At 34.4% G+C, this 17,719-nt stretch overlaps 1 protein-coding gene across 2 annotated transcripts in view; it reads right to left on the reverse strand.

Annotated features, from left to right (window-relative positions):
* Window positions 1–4,579: 4,579 nt before the first annotated feature.
* LOC131030399 (dynamin-related protein 3A) overlaps window positions 4,580–17,719 on the reverse strand; it is a 62,625-nt gene continuing 49,485 nt past the window's right edge. The window contains exons 9-20 of one of the 2 annotated variants that reach the window (XM_057961210.2): window positions 14,110–14,219; window positions 13,808–13,900; window positions 12,995–13,087; window positions 12,685–12,869; window positions 12,414–12,456; window positions 12,169–12,270; window positions 11,978–12,020; window positions 6,294–6,442; window positions 6,038–6,184; window positions 5,601–5,653; window positions 5,379–5,478; window positions 4,580–5,136 (exon numbers count right to left, since the gene is read on the reverse strand). In XM_057961210.2, the coding sequence (XP_057817193.1) occupies window positions 4,885–5,136; window positions 5,379–5,478; window positions 5,601–5,653; window positions 6,038–6,184; window positions 6,294–6,442; window positions 11,978–12,020; window positions 12,169–12,270; window positions 12,414–12,456; window positions 12,685–12,869; window positions 12,995–13,087; window positions 13,808–13,900; window positions 14,110–14,219 (1,370 nt within the window). In that variant the 3' untranslated portion in view covers window positions 4,580–4,884. Of the gene's footprint in view, window positions 5,137–5,378; window positions 5,479–5,600; window positions 5,654–6,037; window positions 6,185–6,293; window positions 6,443–11,977; window positions 12,021–12,168; window positions 12,271–12,413; window positions 12,501–12,684; window positions 12,870–12,994; window positions 13,088–13,807; window positions 13,901–14,109; window positions 14,220–17,719 lie in introns of both variants that reach the window. The other variant, XM_057961211.2, reaches the window with a different exon arrangement.

Here is a 17,719-nt window from a genome sequence, read left to right on the forward strand (position 1 = left end):
TAGTAACAAGACGTAGTCATTTTGAAATAAATGTTAATTTTTAATGTATTAAACATAATGTTTCCCAAATATGATATTCACAAAGCGTAAGGTTGAACCATCAAGAGACCTTCATTTAATTGCCTCAGAATCTTAAATCCACGATAATGCCCAATTTGCAAGCCAAAAAACTAACTAGATCCTAGTTGTATGAAAATCTAGCTAGAATGTCAATGGATCACAAAATAACCACTGTGCTTATTTGTATTTCAAATTACTATTCATCTTAACCAATACAAAGGAGGGCCAATGCACGTCAAAAAATAATAGTGAGCACTAGATAAACATTAACATCTTGAAATTAATCAGCCATCTTTATTACTGAACCAGATCGCAAGAGCTTTGAATCTATATCTTAATAATGTCAACTACACATGAATTCAATATTACCTAGAACTACTTAATAAACAATTTTTGGAAGGCAGACATATTGGCTTTCAAATCTCCTTCAATAATGGTGTCAAAGACACAGACTAAAATCATCTCCCAAATCTACAATGGTGTCGCAAATGCTTTGTGAATCTCTTCCAACAATGGTGCAATCCCACACTTGGGTAAAAGTTGTAGCTCCACAAGTAATGGCACCACACACACTTGGGCAAAAATCGCCCTCAATCTGTCGTAGCAGACCTTCAATCAAGCTCTTGGACTGTCAGGCCAAGGCAATATAATATTATTTTAAAGCTGGGTTGAGTCCTATTATTCTTGTTTTTGCCTTGAGAATACACTACACAAGCAATGTGGGATAAAACTTCACTTCAATCGGCGTTTTGGAAAATCGATTTACATAGAGATTCCACACTTAACATTAAATGTAATTCACTTGATCATTAAATGTTTGTGGCAAGGCAAATATAATAACATTTGGGCACACTTGTCATTTAAAACTTCATTGAATTCAATTCCAGCCCCCTGGGGGAAAATCGAACCCCATCTAGACAAATAAATGCACTTAAATTCATCACCATTGGCCATTTAAAACCTTGAGGGGAAAATTAATCCTCATCCGGGCAATTATTTTCATCATTTCGCTTAATTTGCATCCCTAAATTGACTCCAGAGGAAAATCAATGCCTATCTAGACAGTTAAAACTCACCATTTCATGTAAAGGCATGTCCCTGTGAAAAAACATCCTTCATCTCGACAAAAAAAATCTCATCAAAAATTGTCACTTTCATCAAAATGGCCTCTAGGGGAAATACAAACTCCATCTGGACAAATAATCTCAGTCAAAATTTGCACTTCTACCCCTACTGGAAAAACACACCTCATCAGGACAATGTAAATTTGTCCACACTTCACTTGGTCGCACTTGTTTTCAAATTTGGTGAAGATTCGAACATCATCTGGACAAATAATTGCACTTAACATGGTCATTTGTCATCCTGGTGGAAAAACATGGTCTATCTGGACACACCTTCCTTGTACATTTTTGCTCAATAAGGCCTAGTGGAAAAATGACCTCCATCGGGACAAACATAGTGGAGAATCTAGATGCATCAGAATTTTCCCCAAAAAACACTTAAAACTCAATAGAAAAACACCTCCTATCGGGACAGATCACTTTAATGCCTTAATTTCAAGGGGGAAAAACGTTCTCCAACAAGATAATGATAATTTTCACCATGCAAAAGCCAAAACTTGTCAAATTTTATCATTTCGCATCAGGACTTTCATCATTTTAACTAGATTTGAGGGATGGAAAACTAGGATCCATCGGGACTTTGTGTATATTGACCTAATTTTACCTCCTACGAGCAAAGTAAATGACTCCTATAGGAACCTTTGATGCTCTAGAACAAAATTCACACCAATTTGCAACACTAAACACATTTACCCTCAAACTTAAAATAGGTTGCAACCCCAAAACACTAAGGCAAAATTGGGATCACTCTAGACATTTTAACATTTTCTAACACTTGATCCTATTGACTTCAAAATTCAAAAGTTAAATATTACTAGCACTTTGAAGACCCCTGGGTATGATCACAGCAAAAATGAGATTCGAGCTCTCAAAATTGTCATCTAACTGCCAAAACCCTAAACTAACCAAACATGGAAAGTAGGAAGACGGGGGTCCCCATTTGCAATGGGGCGATGTGTGAAAAGGTCACAAAAGGACACCAACACCCACACCCAAAACTATAGTAAGAATGAGTAGTCATTTTGAAATAATTAAGTTAATTTTTAATTATTAAACAAAACTTTTCCCAAATATGATATTCACAAAGCGTAAGATTGAACCATCAAGAGACCTCCATTTAATTGCCTTGGAATTTTAAATTTACGATAATGCCCAAGCTGCAAGCCAAAAAACTAACTAGATCCTAGCTGTATGAAAATCTGGCTAGAATGTCGATGGATCACAAAATAACCAATGTGCTTATTTGTATTTCAAATTTCTATTCATCTTAACCAATACAAAGGAGGGCCAATGCCATAGAAAAATAACAGTGAGCACAAGATAAACATTAACATCTTGAAATTAATCAGCCATCTTTATTACTAAACCAGATCGCAAGAGCTTTGAATCTATATCTTAATAACGTCAACTACATATGAATTCAATATTAACTAGAACTACTTAATAACAAATTTTTGGAAGGCTGACAGATTGGCTTTCAAATCTCCTTTAATAATGGCGTCAAAGACACATAGACTAAAATCGTCTCCCAAATCTACAATGGTGCCACAAAAGCTTTGTGAATCTCTTCCAACAATGGTGCAATCCCACACTTGGGCAAAAACCGTAGCTCCACAAGTAATGGCACCACACACACTAGGGCAAAAATCGCCTTCAATGTGTTGTAGTAGACTTTCAATCAAGCTCTTGGACTATCATATCAAGGCAATATAATATTATTTTTAAGCTGGGTTGAGTCCTTTTATTCTTGTTTTTGCCTTGAGAATACACCACACAAGCAATGTGGGATAAAACTTCACTTCAATCAGCCTTATGGAAAATCGATTTACATAGAGATTCCACACTTAGCATTAAATGTAATTCACTTGATCATTAAATGTTTGTGGCAATGCAGAATTAATAACATTTGGGCACACTTGTCATTTAAAACTTCATTGAATTCAACTCTAGCTCCCTAGGGGAAAATTGAACCCCATCTAGACAAATAAATGCACTTAAATTCATCACCATTGGCCATTTAAAACCTTGAGGGGAAAATTGATCCTCATCTGGGCAATTATTTTCATCATTTTGCTTACTTTGCATCCCTAAATTGACTCCAGGGGAAAATGGATGCCCATCTGGATAGTTAAAACTCATCATTTCATGTAAAGGCATCTCCCTGTGAAAAAATGTTATTCATCTGGACACAAAAATCTCATTAAAACTAGTCAATTTCATCAAAATGTCCTCTAGGGGAAATTCAAACTCCATCTGCACAAATAATCTTAGTCAAAATTTGCACTTTTACCCCTAGTGGAAAAACGCACTTCATCGGGACAATGTAAATTTGTCAACACTTCACTTCGTCGCCTTGATTTCCAATCTGGTGGAGATTCGAAACTCATTTGGACAAATTATTGCACTTAACTTGGTCATTTGTCATCCTGGTGGAAAAACATGGTCTATCTGGACACACCTTCCTTGTACATTTTTGCTCAATAAGGCCTAGTGGAAAAACGATCTCCATCTGGACAAACACAGTGGAGAATCTAGATGCATCAGAATTTTCCCAAAAAACACTTGAACTCAATAGAAAAACACCTCCCATCGGGACAGATCACTTTAATGCCTTAATTTCATGGGGGAAAAACGTTCTCCATCAAGATAATGATAATTTTCACCTTGCAAAACCCTAAACTTGTCAAATTTTATAATTTCACATCGGGACTTTCATCATTTTAACTGGATTTGAGGGATGGAAAACTAGGATCTATCGGGACTTTGTGTATATTGACCTGATTTTACCTCCTACGACCAAAAAAAGACTCCTATAGGAACCTTTGATGCTCTAGCACAAAATTCACACCAATTTGTAACACTAAACACAACTACCCTCAAACTTAAAAAAAGTTGCAACCTCAAAACACTAAGGCAAAATTAGGATCACTCTAGACATTTTAACATTTTCTAACAATTCTATTGACTTCAATATTCAAAAGTTAAACATTACTAGCACTTTGAAGACACTTGGGCATGATCATAGCAAAAATGAGATTCGGGCTCTCAAAAGTGTCATCTAATTGCCAAAACCTTAAACGAACCAAACGTGGAAAGGAGGAAGAGGGGGTTCCCAGTTTGCAATGGGGTGATGTGTGAAAAGGTCACAACGGGACCCCAACACCCACAACCACAACTATTGTAAGAACAGGTAGTCATTTTGTAATAATTAAGTTAATTTTTAATAAGTATTAAACAAAACGTTTCCCAAAGATGATATTCACAAAGCATAAGGTTGAACCATCAAGAGACCTTCATTTAATTGCCTTGGAATCTTAAATCCACGATAATGCCCAAGCTGCAAGGCAAAAAACTAACTAGATCCTAGCTGTATGAAAATCTGGCTAGAATGTCAATGGATCACAAAATAACAACTGTGCTTATTTGTATTTCAAATTTCTATTCATCTTAACCAATACAAAGGAGGGCCAATGCACGTCGAAAAATAACCGTGAGCAAAAGATAAACATTAACATCTTGAAATTAATCAGCCATCTATATTACTGAACCAGATCGCGAGAGCTTTGAATCTATATCTTAATAATGTCAACTAGACATGAATTCAATATTAACTAGAACTACTTGATAACAAATTTTTGGAAGGCTAACAGATTGGCAGTGGTATAACCTGGTCCAGAATAGAAAGTGATGTCATCCACCCTTAGCCAAAATGCTTAAGTGGAACAAAAGACGGTTGCTCGCCCGAATTAGAAGATTTCCGAGATTTTGCATTCTTTGTTGTGCCCAAATAGGGAATATTGGAAGACTGAGGTCCAAAGACACCATATTCATCACTTGCAATTGCAAACATTGATGGTTGAAATCCTTGTGCCCTAGGCAAGCCTGTTGCGTCAACTGTTGAACTTGAATTCTTTGATGGTACGTCAGAGTCAAGAGGTAACTCATCCAATGTCTGGATGGAAAAAACATAAACAATATTACAAGTTATGCACTTGCAAATATGGTATGCTGCCGATACATCCAAATGAAGGAAGAAATTTTTGAACTGTGAGATCCTTCTGAATGTAATTAATTAATAAATATCAAAATCACACGCCTGTTTATAAATTGTGATATCCAATTAAATTGGTGACATGAAATACCTTCCATTCACAAGTTATGATTTAAAGCATTGCCATAGCCTATTGCACTTACCCGTGCTGCTTGCTCTAGGACCCTCAGGATGTCCTTGCAGCGTTTCCTCTTAATTGCTATATCTTCCTTCTCTTGCAAAAGATCTTCAAAATTCTTTTCGCTGCAGTTATGGTTGTCTTATAATTAAGCTCCATTAAATTAAATGTTAATAAACCATAGTCCGAAACTCAAAATGCTAAAATCTATTATTTCCATTTATTGAGGTCAAAGAGATGGTAATACCTGTATAGCTTAAGGATAAAGACACTATGCAATTCTCGTTTTGTCTTTTGTACCTAAGTACAATTCCAGAAAGGATTCAGGCAATGACTCAGATCTCATTTCCTCATTTTGGGCAGAAAAAATTGCATTTGCATATGGCAAAAGTACCAATATTCTATCTATAGTATTTTCAACTAACATAAAATATTTATTTGAGAAGACATGAATGTCATGAAAAAGATTTGACCTCGGTTTCTTGATTTAAAACAAAACTACTCATATGTTGATATTTCCAGGAAAATGGTCAATATAAATTTTAAACCTCAAGCAAATGAACTTAGATCAAAATATATACATATAGTTTGACTTATTGCAATGCAGTGAGATAAATGAAATGCTGCAGAACATGTGAACTGATGGGCATGCATAAACTCATCATTCTAACATATAATGATTACCAGAAAGTGCATGATAGCTTTAGGTACAGCATCCTGGATGTTTTTTCTAACAATATTGTAATATGACCTCACAAGTAATTTTGTTACAGTTATTTCAACAAGCTCATCATCTGTTTGTGCTTCAGTAAGTCTCAATATGGCAGGTGGCTGATAAAAGCATCAAAGATTAACACTTATTAGTAAACTCAATAATATTAAGAGATAGTGTTCAAAACACTCGAGCATCCAAATAAATGAATATGTTCTGCAAACTTACTTCCTTCAATTGAATTTTGGAAAACATGGGATCTATACTACGAACAGGGTCATTATATGTCTTGTTCACTGAATTCTCTTTAGTGGGAGCACGAGACTCACTAGTTCCAAAAATTGAAGAAATACCCCAACTTCCACCAGATGCATTTCCTGTATATTTACACAAGTTAGATGAAATACACCAAAACTTCTCAAGTCATATAAAACACACCAAAGTTTCTCAAGTCATATAAAACACACGAAAAATTCTCAAGTCATATAAAACACACAATAGGAATATATTACAGAGCAATACTATGCAAGTTCACAAAGGTATATTGTCGATAACAAAAGCACAAAAGTAGTTGAAAACAATGGAAGGTTATTTACTTGCCCACTTTGAAATCACTGAGGGAGGGAGGGATGCCTTCTCTTAAAGTTTCTTGAATATCAATAAGCATATCAAGAATAGATAGAAACACTTCAAATAAATGTGAAGGCTGCATTAATCAGACCTTTAGACGCTATATGATAATAGTGCTCAATCGTGTACTTGTGACTCAAAAAAAAATACATAATGCATTATATACAAGTTTGAGTGTGACTGATTTGAAGAATTAATCATTGGCAGACAAGGGTTTGAGGTTCAAAGCATTGAGATTGTTTGATTTCACAGATAAATGGATTCAAGTATTTGATTTATCAAGATTGGATTGGTAAGGTATCATGATGACCAAGGTTTCAATGTTCTTTAGATGGATCAAACAAGTCTCAAACGATTTTTTTATGATTAGAGGATGTTTGTGTGCTAGATTGTCATTTTTAACAATCGCTATCACTAGTCGATATTACTTCTGGTCTTCTATTTCCAAGTGATGAGAAAAGCATATTTTTAAGCCACTTGAGTTTTAATTTATTAGTTGTTTAAAATAGTTTAGTTTTGAGTTCCTTTTGTATTTTTTCGCAACTCCATTTGTTTCGCTTTGAAGCATGATTTTTTAGATTTAAAAAGATTATTCTAAATTCCCAAAGATTGGGCATTTGTTACCTATAAGTAAGTGCTTTGAGAAAAAAGAGTTTATGATAATGATCAATGCTACACTTTAAATGCTGAAATGGTCATTCAGATCGTTAACTATGCAATTTCATTGATTAAACTGAAAAAGTGAAAATGAATAACAAATTGTCAAACTTTGCATTGATGTCATTTTATTCATCCAAGTTGTAATTTTGCATGCAAACTAGCGATTTAGTCTTTGGAATCATGTATTGTTCTTTGTTCAATTTATTACTTCAAACTTATGCGCTTTGAAATACTGGTCCCTGTTTTTAGCCAATAGCAAAATGTCGTTTGTTGTGTTTAGATTAGTTGTATGATCCTTAAAATCTGAGAATCTTGCTTGCAAGATACAGTTGTTTTTAGTTTGGTACCTATAATTTGAGGGAAAAAAAACAGGCACCTAGTCATTTATTATTTAATGCAAAACCCTCCAGAAAGATATTGCAGTGTTATATCAATATTTAGTTTGGTGTCTAGGATTAGTTTAGCTAGTTTAACCTGGAAATTTGGGAAACTGCTACTTTGAGCACCGACATACTTTTAGGTTGCATTTCCTGGTTGCATTCAAGGCTTGGACTCCTTAACATATTCCCATTATATTAATTAAAAAAAATATATTCTCTAAATATCATTATCATCATGGGATAAACACAAAACATTTCTTTTTCTTTCACACATTTTTAATGAAATATTGTTAATTGTTATGGTAGAAGGGAATTTGATATGTCATGTCCAAAGGTCATGAGTTTAACTACCAATCAGTGGATCAATTAACTTGATCTAACTAAGAAATAAAGAATTGAACTGCCAAACAGTAGATTAGTTCACTCAATCTGACTAAGATAGAGGTGACACCTAACTACCATCAATCAAGGATTGATGAGCTAGTAGTGACACTTGTGTACTTCAAATCAAGGTGAAAACAGGCCATTATTAGCTCCCAAGGTGAGAATAACCAAGTATTCCTAATGTCCTAAGTAAACTTATTAAAAAAATGCAATATTACATTAAGGATAAACATTATTCCAAGTGAAGTAGAAATATTAAACCAACAAGAAAGAGGAACCATACTAGCAAGAATCTATCTTGGGAATAAATCAGCAAACAAAAAACAAAGAATTTTCAATCAATTAGAAATTAATTGGACAAAATAGGGATGGGATTTGAATTATAGTTGAGCATAGATAAGAACTTGCCGCAGAAACAAATAAAAACCCAGAAACCCTTTTTTTAGTAAAAATTCATGATTGCTTCCTGAAAAATATCCAAAAAACGAGTCAAATTTTGGGTTGACTGAATAAATAAAAAAATTGCAATTTTTTAAAAGATAAAATTGACAGGAGGATCGGTAGCAATTAATTGGGATAAGTCAACAATTTCTGTAACTATTGAATAAAACCGCCTTGCTGCATTTTGGTAAGTCTCACTAAAGACTAAGCTATGACGAGTTTCTTAATTCAGAATCACTTAATCTTGCCTCCAAAGTCAACATACTTACGTTCCAGGATTTGTCAACAAATGAAGAAAGAATGCTTGTGAGATCTTTCTAGACTATATTGAGGATACAAATGTAATGTTTCTTATTTCCGTGGCTGTGACATCTAAATATATAAGACAGTTTATTTCATGTGCTTGTTGAAAAGGGAAAACTCAAACATTAGTAGCTTCTAATTCTACAGATTAATTAAGACTTGTGGAGGTGGTTCAAATTACTAAGCTTACTTGACAATCCAACAAGAGGTAATTGTTATAATGGATGCTACAGCCAAAACTGGTGCAAAATGGAATTTTCAACTACTTTCACAGGATAAGAGTGACTACGATTTTTTTGTTAGAACATGATTATTAAATCCAGTGAATCAATAATACTTCCTCTAAGAAAAAGCATTACAAATCAACTAAAAATACATATGACTACGATAGAAAAATATTAGCTAGGGACACTCAACTTCTTGTTTCTCAATTTCAGAATTTTTTTCCTGGGGTTCAGAATTATGTGTATGACAATTATGATATACTCTAGAAAATGCCTTTGGCTCCCTGGAGTATGATTATGAAAAATGCCGATGCAAGGATAGACAAAATGGGAAATCTACTTTATTCCTTTGAGTTCTTTTGATGTTTTAAAACACTCTGCTTGGATTCATGTTTTCTTTTTGTCAGTTTCTTTTGTGGGGATCTTTTTGCTTTGGGATTTTGTTTCCAGCTGAGTTGATCAATAGGGCTTTTCCTGGCCTTGTTCTGAAGCATTAATATTTGTTTTGAGCTCATGGGTCACTTGGTGAATCTGTGATCAAACCTCACTTGAGAAAAAGGCATGATAAAGGAAACCTATCCCTCTTGATTTGTAGTGGGATTAGCTTCTATAATGTCCCCTTACATTAGATCTTAAGGATTTGGGACAATTAACTCAAAAATCAATTGCAAGAGACGACTTCTTGTAAAAATACATACAATCCTTATGAATGCTGATAATAAATATTTAATAGAACGACAGTATATCAATTCTGAAACATATAATCAATATATGATAATACAAGTATCATATAATCTGTAAATAGTAACTTGATTGATTGGATGTAATATATCAGCTGTCTCTGATATAACCTTGGGAATTATGCAATGGTAAGATTAGCCAATCTGCAATATAGAGAGATCTTTTCTCTTCCTGATGTATTGATGTGAGATATGCAATGAGCCTCCTAATTCGATAATAGCAATGATGCTATGTTGCTCTGTCTGATTGGTCTTTGGAAATATGCACATATGGTTGTGCTGTTTCTGATTTCTCACTTGAAGTATGCAACCTGATTTAATGCCAAAGGCAAATGCTCAATCGAGCAGATCCAATAATGGATACAAATAGAAATAAAAGACAAAATCTGATGATTCCCTTGAGAATGGGATTGATTCCCATTATATATCTAGCAAGATCGATGGGTTGCATCCTTGAATGTTTAAGAGACATATCTCTTCCTAATCGTATCTCTTCATAATATAATCAGTTTTGTTTGTTATACAAATTGCATCCTTCCATAAATATTTGTTATTTATTAATGCAATTCTTAAGCGCTGTTCCTTGTTTAAGGATTAATTAATCACTTGTTGGTTGGGGCTGCTTTATGATTAATATAATCATTGTTTGAATAGAATGGTTAGTTGCTGATCAGGTTTGTTAATGCCTTAACTGATATTTGTTTGGCCAATCAGTCATATACTCGAACTCTCTCTTTTGATATGGATTATCGAACTCTCCTTATCCAGCGATAAATATTGAGCTCTTGATCTTAATCAGATATTCTTGCTGACTGTTATTTGCTTATTGAATCAATTAATGATGCTTGACTATCTTCGATGGAATCATTACACAGTGATGACAATTAATGGATGATGGTTGAACTATGTTACTCATTATCTTCATTGTCTTTCCTCTGTATGACAGATGTTATAGAGGTGATGCCAATATGGATTTATATATAATTGATGCATAATTGATCTTCATGAGTTTCTGTGTAGCAGCAATATTTTGATCACAGCTTCCATATGCATCATACACGACATCATGTGGCTCAATATGTTCTATGCTCTTATAGTCTCCATTCCTTGATTATTAGAATGAGTGGATAGCATATCAAATTTCTTGTCTTATTCTCTATGCTTTACTTGGATGCTTGATAGGAAAATCATGAAGACGATTTTCCTCAATAAGGTCTTCATGCTTCAGTCTTTATTGATATAATATGCAAAGCTACCTCCCTGAACTTCTTAAACTATGTACAAATTGTTATTTCCTAACTACTAACTACTTGAAGGTGTTTCAAGGCTGCCAACCCTTTATCACATAAGTGTTTTATTGCTTCTTATTATAAGGTTAAAGATGGGGCCATCACAGCTTCTCAAGTTTAGAGACAGAAGTGAAATATCAATTTGATAATGTAACAGTTATGGTCTACAACTTTCTCTCTGCCTGGGGTCTTAAAGAAATGATGATACTAAGCAGGAACGAAGCCAAGGCTGACCAAATTCCCTACAAGTCACAACCAGTACCATTCACAACAGAGGGTCTAGAGTCTTTAAAACTAAGCAATTTATTCACGGACTACAACATATAACTTAATACAAATATAAGCACAAATTATTTATCCATCAACACAATAAAAATGTGATATCTCTCACCTGGTGAGGTTGTTAGAAGATAGAGCAACAAGATTATTGTCACAAAAAACAGTAAAAAAAATTATTGTCAAGCAGCTGTTGTTAGATGTTCATCACCAATGAATTTGTGCCTAAACCATGATAGAAAAACTCATACAATAGTACAATAACATTTTCATCTTAAATCCGACTATTTGTTTTAAAGGTATCCATGTAGCTGACATCAATGTTGTTGCAATGACTTAATTTGTATCGGCTTTTATTATGCAGCTATGCATTTATGATTTAACAATGTTTTTTACATTTTATAAATCCTAATAATAGATGGTTTCAGGCCTTCAAATAATCAGATATTAGATGATTATAGAAGTTTAGTCACATGAAGTTTGAAACATCATCAAACATTTCATTGAGATGCAAGACATTACCGCAATAAGATTAGAAAAAAGGCAATAATCCCAATATTTTACTTTTAGGATTCAATCACTTACCAGGTGCCACAGGTTTTTCATGGTGTGCAACTGGTCGTGTAACCTACACTCCAAAGCACCAAACATATATCAGAAAGATAATAAATCAAAACTCAAATATGGATCATAAATATCAGTGTTATTAGCTGTAAATCCACAAAAAATCCTTGAGGACACCCATAGAGGTTGTCCTGGAAAACAGAGTTAGTTACCGTCTGATCAGAAGCAGCTCTGGAGGTATTTGACTTTGGAAGTAATGCCCGTGACTTCTGAATTTTTTCACTACCTGGTACCCTATCAGAATCAGAAGTTTCCTGGTTTAAGAGGTGCAGGATGAAAGGTACATGCATATTAATATTTCAGACAGAGATCCAATCTTCATATTAATTGCTTGCTAACCCATATTAAATGGAAGTAAATTGTAGCTAGCAGTGAATTTAGTGGTGAAGAATGACACCTTGGAAGACCTGTGTTGCTGTAATGCAGCTTCCACTGCTTTGCTGCCACCAATAAATGCAGGATGAGAAGTATTAATATAGTCCATCTGAAAATCACATATGATAACAATGTCATGTCTTTGAAATCTTAAAAAGGAATAAAATAGTCCCCTTATTAGAAATTATGTGGACCATGTAAACTCACAGAAACAGCTTTCTCAAACTGTCTGCCCAGAAATCGAGCTGAACAGAACACTCAAATCAAGGATAAATTTTAAACAGGAAGCAAACCTTCCAAATAATAAGTAAAGACAAATTAGCTGTCTTTTTCTCAGTACCTCCATTTCAATTATGTGCCCAACCATAGTCTCGGCAGGACGTAAACCTTTACGTAAAAAGCCCCCTACAACTTCTTCAATATGTTTTTGTAAAACAGGAAACCGCTGCAGATCTACAGTCCCACAATGATGTGCTATCTGAAAAAGAGTGATTTAATAAACTCAATGCAAAATGTGAAATCAACTAGCACAATATAAACTGTTTTGCCATGGATCTGCATAAATTTGTTTGGACTAGAAGTCAACAAATATTCATTGAGTACCTTAACTAACTCATCATAAATAAACCGGGCACATTGAAGACTTGGATCTAATAAACGAGCAATTTGTTTCCGTACAAGAACCTCAAAGGGGATCTGCAAAATTACAGTCTTCGAAAGGTTAATAATAATAGAAAAAAAATTATGTACCTCATGGGTAAGGCGCAGATTAATCAATTGTAGTCTACAAAAGTGGTGAAGGTTTAAATCTTATTCTTCAGCAGAACATAGAAACATAATTAAAAAATAAAAAGCAAACGCGGCATACTTCAAAATCATTTAAATATGCAGATTGTGTTCTTCAATGCCATGCTCTGACCAGAGAACAATGACACTATAAATAAATCGAAGACTGTCCAAGTTGTGAGATGGATAGTTATTTTAGAGAAATATGTGTTATGGATCTACCTTAAGACTTCCTACATGGCATGCCCACTTATTATGAAGGCTGTTAAATTAATACACACTACAACTGTCAGGGATATCTTTGATGAACATTTAAAGACAAAAGGTATAAAAGATTTTCAAAGTACAACATAAACTTATATGTTTAATATTGAACAATATATACTTCTATGTTTAAAAGTTGAAAACAAAAATCAGGTAATCTTTGATTCTATAAATTCTAACCACATCCCAAACCATACCACAAATTCTCAATTCTTCTTCATCAATTTTGCATGCTCATGAATAAAATGCATAAGATTAAAAAAGCTGCTCCAAGTGAAATCATTACTATGAGTTTCTTTTGATTCTGTGATGCTGATAAAATGTAAAAGAGTAGAAGATTTTGTATGGACAAAAGCATGGGTTTACCTCAGGAACAAACAGAGCATTTTTTGCTCCAGTGGCATTTTGAATAGCTGTTCTAATATCCTCGTCAGTTAAATCTTCACAAGGATCCACTTCCTGTCACAAATTATGGGGCACCATATCTTTTTATGAAATAAGAACTGTGATCCTGAAGTTAAGTGAATCATCAACACCCTTCTACTTAGGAAAGAAAAGTGTAGAATATTTCAAAGGAACAGAAAGTTGAAAGACGAAATCCAATATGCTTTTGTACATTTTATTAAAATAAAAAAAAATTAATGAACAATACAATTTAAATCCAACACCTCTAAGCTCTTAACAAAAATTGATTGAAATATATAATGAAGTCGTGCTCCTCCTGACAACTCTGCTGTTGACATGTCTTCATTTTTGCCGTCTACAATTGAGGTAAATGCTACACAATTCAAATAGAGCATGTCAATACTCCTAGATACTAGTAACACCTGTAGTTCTAAATTCACAAGAGCATGTTGTAAGAAAAAAATACAGAATCTTTTCCAAAATTGTTAAAATGCTATAACATACGAACAATTAATATCACTTGAAGTTGATTTCAACTTTTAAAGCACTGAAAGATTACAATATTAATGCATTTACTAAATCAAACAGATCTTGAATTTGATTTGGTGAGAATCCCAGCATGAAAGCCCATATGCACTCGTTAAAGGCAGACATACTTGAAAAAACACAAGAAAAATATCAGCTACAATATGAGTGTGAAGAAAATATGCATACATATGCAATCAAGATAAAAAAGGTTTGTTTTGGAACTTGATGAGATAGAAAAGGAGCTACTACACAAGTCTTGTTATTATAACTACATAATGTCCCCTTTCTAGCCCATGTTGTATAATGTTGCCGTTAGCTGATTTCTCCATGGTCTCGTAGGCTAAACAGGACAATTTAGGGATCTTGAGGCCATTTGGCCTAGGCAATTTCAGTTTTAGGCGACTCCTGAGGTGATTTGGTGTATTTTCTGGTTACTTACTATTTATAGTAAGTCAACTGGGCCAGGTCCGGGTCATCAGTGGCAGCATTATGTTGATGGTAAATGTTTAATATCAACTGGAGATTTTAATATCGTTGATATGATTTATTAATGCATTGATAAAGTTAAGTTCTTAAATTCAATATAAATATTTTACTTTACTAATGTGCAGACTATAGTCAAGTGGGAAATATTTAAATATTAAAGGTCCCCTTATTTAATAACACATTGGAGATATAAAATGTAAATGGGGAGTAATGTTTATTTATCCCACATTGGTAAAATGAGTGAATGAGCTCTTATGAGAGCATTATAAAAGATTTCCAAGAGCTCACTTTCAGGCAAGCTGGATTGAATAAGAAATTTGTGAAATATTGGAGAGCTTCTCTTCAAGGGATTGTGAGTACGAAATCCCTCATGAATGACATTCTCTTCGTTGTTGGAAGACATAGTGAGGAGGATTTTTGAGTGATCTTTTCAAGGTAAAATCAGATTGTTTGCTACTTCCATTTGAATGTGATTTTTTTGTCTACTGGAATCGACTTGAAAATCTGAAGGAGTTTTTGTGAGTGCAAATTGTTGTTAATCAAATTGAATTTGCTGGCCGTACCAATCTGTACATGCTGGAAGTTTTGTGTGAGCCATACAAGGCTGTGACAGGGGAGTACATGCCCAATATTAGCTACAGCAGTGTCGTACATCCCTAGGGAAGTCTGAAGTGTTGGTGTACGTTTTATCATTCACCGAAAATTAGAATAAAATGTCAAGGACACTCTACCCTCTCTTGAAAAAAAATCACTGCATATGCCAAGATTGCGAGAAAGACCGCACGGTGACTCCAAGGTTTAGATGTGCGAACAGGCGACTTTATGTTGGATAGCTTCCTTGGTTATGTATGCTGAAATACAAGGGGGACTTACGCTTGGCTCGTTCAATTCACAATGAAGGTCTAGACAATGAAGCTCTATCGTTTGGGTCTTCGATCATGGACTTCGAGAAAATTGAAAAGGAGATAAGGGTTTAGGAGTTCTAATTAATTCCTAAGAATTCAAGAGACGGTATTGATTTGGCGAAACCAATAACCACGCTTTGCTTCGCCACGCTAGGACAACTACACAAAGTGGGTGCAATCTTCAAGGGGGTGTGCTTTATGATTTTCACATCATGAATAACTACCATCAAATTGAACAATATTCATCCAGACAGAAGTTAAGCATTGACAAAGTAGGCTCAAACTAACTTTACACAATGAACAAAAATCATCTGTTCATCAAAAGTATGAGCGAAGATTCGCCATAAATCAATACTTATCATATCTAGCATTCGTCTAACATGCATGAAATAAAATCTAAACTATGAGGAGGGATAAGAACCATGCAAACTCCAAAATAAGATATGTAATCACCATCAATTTGAACAATTCATTACTTATTACTTTGGCAATCATAAGCAACAATTTAGTTATCTCAGCATGTTTTACAACATGCTCCCATGTTTTACAAATGAGGAGTGAGCTCAATCTATAGGCTCCTCAATTACAATTCAATGGCTAGGATTGATTTCAAATCAACGCTCGACAAAATAAAACCCTAATTAGGGTTTGTTACAACTAAATACCCCTAGACCAATGAGAAAATTACACTTGGGGACACTTGTCCTTCTACTAAATATAAACCAAGAATAAAATTGAAAGTTGCTGCATTGTGGAGTATGCCTTCTAGAAGCCTCTATGGATGAGTCGGGTTCATTGAACCTAGACATGTTGACTTGGAACAATTTGATTGGTTGGAAGATGACGAGGCATCACCTCAGTGTGCTGGGCGTCTTCCTTGGTCACTTTGTTCCTTTTCCACGTGCTTGCCTTAGAATATCTTTCCTTGCCGACGACTCTGTCCTTTGCGCTTGCATCTTCCTAGCTTCCGAGATTTTGATCTTTTCTTCTTACTTGCATTTGAATCTTTGAGGTCCAAAAATCTTCCCTTGAAGCAAATGTCTCTTGAAGTTATTTAAAATTTCCTTTCCCGATTGCTTTGAAATTGCTCCTGCTTGAATTGAACTAATGTTATTCCTTTGGATTTCCTCCAATTTGTGTCAAGAAATTGTCTAAGTATGGAAATTTGTTTGGAATACTCCTCTTGTCACCATGTGATTGATTGGGAGCTTGTCTTTAATTCTTCAAGAGATGAAATCCCTCAAGAAGTCTGAAATTTTTTCTATATTTTCACTAAGTCTGAGGACTTTTCTTTCTTGATGCCTTGAAGTTCTTTCAAGTGCCTTGAATTTGGAGAAGAATTAAGACTATAATCTTTTGTACTGCTCCCTGAATAGAGATTAGATCAAAGATCTGGGACTTGTATGTAATTGTTTTTACTGTAATACAAGGGATTACTTTGGTGTGTAAGTTTTTCTCCCGTAAGGGTTTTCCCATGTGAAATCTGGTGTACATCTTTGTGTTTGTGTTTTTCATGTTACTCTGTTTATCCTGTATTGTGTATCTTAATTGTTGTAATTCGAATTGAAACACACATCTACTTTACTTCTCTAAGAAATTGACAGGAAGGTGTTTTCCACACTCTACTTTCCTTACAAGAGGAGCTCAACTCAATCTTGGCCAAATTCTTGGAATATGCTACTAGAGAGAGGGATGCAGGCCGGAATCTTCTAGAAGATTCCCTACTTGATGACTAGGCGTCATTCCATTGGGTCTTGTGTTGGTGATTCCTTTTTTGATGTGAACCCTAATTAGGGCAAATTTAGGGCAATGTTGGCATGATCTTGGCCCTTGATTCTATTTGAGACTCGAGATATACCCCATTGCCTCTCATTTGTAAAAGAGATTTTTGAGAATTGTTGTCTATATGCTACAGATTTGAATATAAATCAATTAAGTGTGGTGGTTTTTCTTA

The sequence above is a fragment of the Cryptomeria japonica genome, chromosome 7 (genome assembly GCF_030272615.1).
Source record: "Cryptomeria japonica chromosome 7, Sugi_1.0, whole genome shotgun sequence".
NCBI classification, from domain to species: Eukaryota; Viridiplantae; Streptophyta; class Pinopsida; order Cupressales; family Cupressaceae; genus Cryptomeria; species Cryptomeria japonica.